The sequence below is a fragment of the Austrofundulus limnaeus genome, unplaced genomic scaffold (genome assembly GCF_001266775.1).
Source record: "Austrofundulus limnaeus strain Quisiro unplaced genomic scaffold, Austrofundulus_limnaeus-1.0 Scaffold1043, whole genome shotgun sequence".
Taxonomy (NCBI): Eukaryota; Metazoa; Chordata; class Actinopteri; order Cyprinodontiformes; family Rivulidae; genus Austrofundulus; species Austrofundulus limnaeus.
In genome coordinates, this window is record NW_013953445.1 from 113,487 (window position 1) to 118,976 (window position 5,490).

At 39.9% G+C, this 5,490-nt stretch overlaps 1 protein-coding gene across 1 annotated transcript in view; it reads left to right on the forward strand.

Annotated features, from left to right (window-relative positions):
- Nucleotides 1-5,490, forward strand: part of cacna1fb (calcium channel, voltage-dependent, L type, alpha 1F subunit) — a gene marked incomplete at its 5' end in the record, with an annotated part of 32,048 nt that overhangs the window by 20,320 nt on the left and 6,238 nt on the right. The window contains 7 exon segments of the mRNA XM_014030339.1: nt 3,039-3,098; nt 3,174-3,280; nt 3,468-3,555; nt 3,787-3,894; nt 4,494-4,546; nt 4,624-4,770; nt 4,842-5,043. Coding sequence (XP_013885793.1) covers nt 3,039-3,098; nt 3,174-3,280; nt 3,468-3,555; nt 3,787-3,894; nt 4,494-4,546; nt 4,624-4,770; nt 4,842-5,043 — 765 coding nt within the window.

The window sequence follows — 5,490 nt, forward strand, 5'->3', positions numbered from 1 at the left end:
CACACACACACACACACACACACACACACACACACACACACACACACACACACACACACACACACACACACACTTTTGTTTTTCTACACAGGTAGGGACCTTGCATTGACTTCCATTCATTTTCCAGTCATTTCTACAGCCGACCTCTGACCCCTGACCCTAAACCTACACAGTGTTTTGCTATAAATTGTCAACACTACCACAACAAGACCACAAGATAAAAGGATATTACATTTCACATGTCATTCAAATCATTTTTATTTATAACAAATGATGGAGATGCAGGAAGTAGGTCAGTTAGGCAGCTTGATTTTCACGACCTCATGTTGGGTAAACCCACTCAAAGACAAATTTTTGTTCCAACAAATTATTATACTATGTTTAGTAATATTGTTTTCATGTTAGGATAACAGTGTTGGAGGTTGTAAATATTATGTACAACAGTAAATGTACCTTTACTACTACTAGGCTGAACCGTGTAGGTCTATATCATCAGACCAGTGTTCTGTCCAGTCAGCTCACGTTATGTCCCGTAGTTTATGATTAGAACATTAACATGTTCAGTGGAGGAACTAAGGATTTGAACCCTTGATGATTTTGCAAGTTTACCCACTTACAAAGACATGAACACTCTATAATTTTAAGGGTAGGTTCATATAGAGAGATCATATACTAATCTTTCTCTGCAGGTTAGGTTATGTAAATAAATTTATATAATTTATACAATGAGATTTTCTGGATTGTTTTTATTCTCTCTCCCACTGTTAAAATGAACCTACCCTTAAAATTATAGACTGTTCATGTCTTTGTAAGTGGAAAAACTTGTTCAACCTGAATATTAGTGAAACTGAATGGAAATTAAATGCAATTGAATTTGTCATTATTAMTTTTAAAATAGACAGGTAATAAATGTCAATTTTCTACAAATTAGATTTCCAACTGTGGTAGAACTAATACTTTTACGTTTAAGCAAGTAATTCATGACATCCTTTAATGACCTAGGTTTTCATGACATGCTGTTCATCTGCAGACAGAATGATTAAAGTCAGAACAAGATTTGCTAACAACAATAATCATTCTTAGATATCACTTGTGTTTATCTTTGTGTTTTCCATTGACCTTGTATCAAATCTTGCTAAGATGACAGAATGGTGTTTGTTAATATATATATATACGGTTAGTTATATATAATGTATATATAATTGGTATATGAGGCCTCTGGAGACACAGTGAGTAGTGTGGAGAGACTGACAGAGAGAAGCAGAGGCACAGAGACAGGCCAGGTTGTTCTCTGTGTTTCCTGTTGTTGTAATAAAACTCAGCTGATCATCTCATGAAGTACCTTCATTCTTGGACCACGTATTTCTGTCTCTGTTAAATAAATATTACCATAACACAACAAACAAATAAAATTGGAACTGTACAAACTGTGGGTCAAACAGTATCCATGTCTGATGGTTATCTTTCATTTGAAATGCATTAGCAACACCTATAATAAAAATGTTCCTAGACCACTTATAAATGTATCTCTTGGCAAAATACTTATTTTTACATAACACAGTATCAGCAATTTCCTCAGCTTTAATTTAAGACTTATTTTATAGTAATCAGTTAAGAAATAAGGGCGCTACGAATATGTTTGTGATGAACATCCCTCACTGGAACTGTATGGTTTTGTTGACATAGTAATGGTGCCTATAGAGACTACAGTGGCTAATAGGCAAAGTCCAGTCCAGTAATAGATGTCAATGGTCACTATAATGTAGCAAAAACATGTCCACACACTCAAACACACTAAGAGCATCTGCTGTGTTCATGCACGGCAAAACAAAGACCAGCTGAGGAAAAGAATGACCTCTAACAAGAAAAGATCTTTTAGTTTTCTGCCTTTTTAAATTTGGTGTACCATCATGATGTGTAATGTCATGAGATGTACCATTATAAGATGTACTGTCATTAATAGTACCAACTTGAGATGTAACATCATCAAATGTACCATCATGGTAAATGGTAAATTGACTGAACTTATAGAGCGCTTTATCAAGTCCCTCAGGACCCCAAAGTGCTTTACACTTACAGACATTCACCCATTCACACACTGATGATGATAAACTACATTGTAGCCACAGCTGCCCTGGGGCACACTGACTGAGGRGGGGCTGCCTTACACCTGCGCCACCGGACCCTCTGACCACCATCAGTAGGCAAGGTGGGTGAAATCTTGCCCAAGGACACAACAACTGAAATGGCTGGAACGGGGGACCGAACCAGCAACCTTATGTTATGGGACAACTCCCCTAACTACTCCTCTACAGCTGCCCCAGTTGAGAGATGTACCATCATGAGATGTAATATTATGAGATGTACCTTCATGAGATGTGCCGTCATGAGATGTACCATCATGAGATGTGCCGTCATGAGATGTACCGTCATGAGATGTACCATCATGAGATCTACCATCATGAGATGTACCATCATGAGATGTACCGTCATGAGGTGTACCATCATGAGATCTACCATCATGAGATGTGCCGTCATGAGATGTACCATCAGGAGATGTACCATCATGAGATCAGATGTACCGTCATGAAATGTACCTTCATGAGATGTACCGTCATGAGATGTACCATCATGAGATGTACCATCATGAGATGAGATGTACCGTCATGAGATGTACCATCAGGAGATGTACCATCATGAGATGAGATGTACCGTCATGAGATGTACCATCAGGAGATGTACCATCATGAGATCAGATGTACCGTCATGAAATGTACCTTCATGAAATGTAATATCATGAGATGTACCGTCATGAGATGTATCATCATGAGATGAGATGTACCGTCATGAGATGTATCATCATGAGATGAGATGTACCGTCATGAGATGTAATATCATGAGATGTAATATGAGATGCACTGTCATGGAAGTTAAAAGTCATGAACATGTGCTGATGTACTATCATGGTATTTGGCGTGTTATACTGTTAATTTAATGTTACTCTTCTTTGACTTTATTTTTGTATTTTGTCTCTGCAGATTCTGGGTTACGCAGATTACGCCTTCACCTCCATCTTCACTGTTGAGATTCTGCTGAAGGTAGATCTGTGATGACTGAATCAAGTCTGTTGAAGGCTCCTCTGGGCTGGTGCTAACTTCATCTCTCTTTGTTAGATGACAGTCCATGGAGCGTTCCTCCACCAGGGCTCCTTCTGCAGAAACTGGTTCAACCTGCTGGACCTGCTGGTGGTCAGCGTCTCTCTGGTCTCCTTCTTTCTGCAGTCAGTATCTACATGTTTTTTTGCCTGTACAGGTGTCAGAGTGCTAACATTCAGTCTGTAGGATCTCAGTCAGTAAGTCTTAGCTTTAAAACAGGAGAGTCTGTGACATGTTGGGTTGTCCAGCTGAGCCCAGAACCTTTTGTTTTATAAACCATCATGTGGTTCTGGTTCTTCTTTGTGTCTCCAGCTCCAGTGCCATCTCTGTGGTGAAGATCCTTCGAGTTCTCAGAGTTCTACGACCTCTGAGAGCCATCAACAGAGCCAAAGGACTTAAGGTAAGTTCCTGTTCAGGACACAACTCCTCTGTGACTGAAGGTGATGAGGAGTTTTTGGACAAGATGTTCTGATTTCAGCCTTAGACAAGTTGAAATTTAAACTCTCTTTGTGATGATAAGAGCTCCATGTTTCTTCTGTTGTTTTGCCGAATCCAGAACCAGAACAAGTTTTAAACCTCGAGGTCCATTCATAGACCTAACGTTTGATTGATGTTTGTGTTTGTCTTGCAGCACGTCGTCCAATGTGTGTTTGTGGCCATCAGAACTATCGGAAACATTATGATCGTCACAACTTTGCTGCAGTTCATGTTTGCCTGCATCGGAGTCCAGCTTTTCAAGGTTCGTGTCTCACTGCTGGTTTACCTGGGATTGATGGTCCAGGTCTTTAAGGTTCATGTCTCACTGCTGGTTTAACTGGGATTGATGGTCCAGGTCTTTAAGGTTCATGTCTCACTGCTGGTTTACCTGGGATTGATGGTCCAGGTCTTTAAGGTTCATGTCTCACTGCTGGTTTAGTCCTTATTTTTTATACCAGAGATCAGTCCTGCTGGAACCCTAAAGTCTTGGCACATTAGTGTGAAAATGTCTTGTCCTGCTTCAGGATTAGAAAAATTCAATTCAAAATTCAAAAAGACTTTATTGATCCCAGAGGGAAATTAGGCGGTGTTGTAAATAATTTAACTAAAGAGTTATTGTAGATGCTGATGCCTGTGGGCAGGAAAGATCTTCTATAGCAGTCTATATTACAGTGAAATTGAAGAAGCCTCCGACTGAAGACACTCTGTTTTACTATGACTGTCTGATGAAGACTGAACTGTTCTTTACTACAGATAAGACCTGAGACAAAACTCAGAAATGAAAAATCTGAAGTGTCTTTTGCTCATATATTGTCCAACAGGAAATACGTACGGTTCACTGTCCTCTGCATTCTGTTTCAGGGTAAATTTTACCGCTGCACAGATGAGGCCAAGAGCACTCCTGAACAGTGCAAGTAAGTCTGAAGTCACAAAGGCCTGTCAGATTTTGAAGTTTTGGTTCTGGTTCCTCATTGTGAGTGTTTTGGTTCAGAGGGACCTTCGTGGTCTACAAAGATGGAGACGTGACTCATCCGATGGTCAGAGAGCGGATCTGGCTGAATAGTGACTTTAACTTTGATAACGTGTTAATGGGGATGATGGCGCTCTTCACCGTGTCCACCTTCGAGGGCTGGCCTGCGTGAGTATCCAGACGCAAATCTTTGGCAGCACTTGGATCACGTTTGAAATGTTCAACCTTTGGGCCTTCAGGTTGTTGTACAAAGCTATAGATGCAAACGGAGAGAACTCTGGTCCCATCTACAACTACCGAGTGGAGATTTCCATCTTCTTCATCGTCTACATCATCATCATTGCCTTCTTCATGATGAACATCTTTGTAGGCTTCGTCATCATCACCTTCAGAGAGCAAGGAGAGCAGGAGTACAAGAACTGTGAGCTGGACAAAAACCAGGTACCAGGTCCAGTCTGACAAACCCAACATCAGAAAAACTCTACAGAACATGTAGCATGTTTTCAAGTTTCCTGTCAGACACGAGGACAATGTTTTATTTTTTCATCAGTTCATCCATCCATTCAGACTGCAACACATCCCAGTAAACCAGTCCCAGTAAACCAGTTCCAGTAAACCAGTCCTAGTAAAACCAGTACCAGTAAAACAGATCCAGTGAAACCAGATCCAGTAAACCAATCCCAGTAAACCAGTACCACTGAAACCAATTCTAGTAAAACACTTATAGTCCCATGTCAAATAGATGTTTACATGTTCAGCTCCTCTTTTCTTACTTGTAGTTTATTAATTAGCACAGTTTAGTGTTCATCTTAGATTTGTTAGATAGATAGATAGATAGATAGATAGATAGATAGATAGATAGATAGATAGATAGATAGATAGATAGAT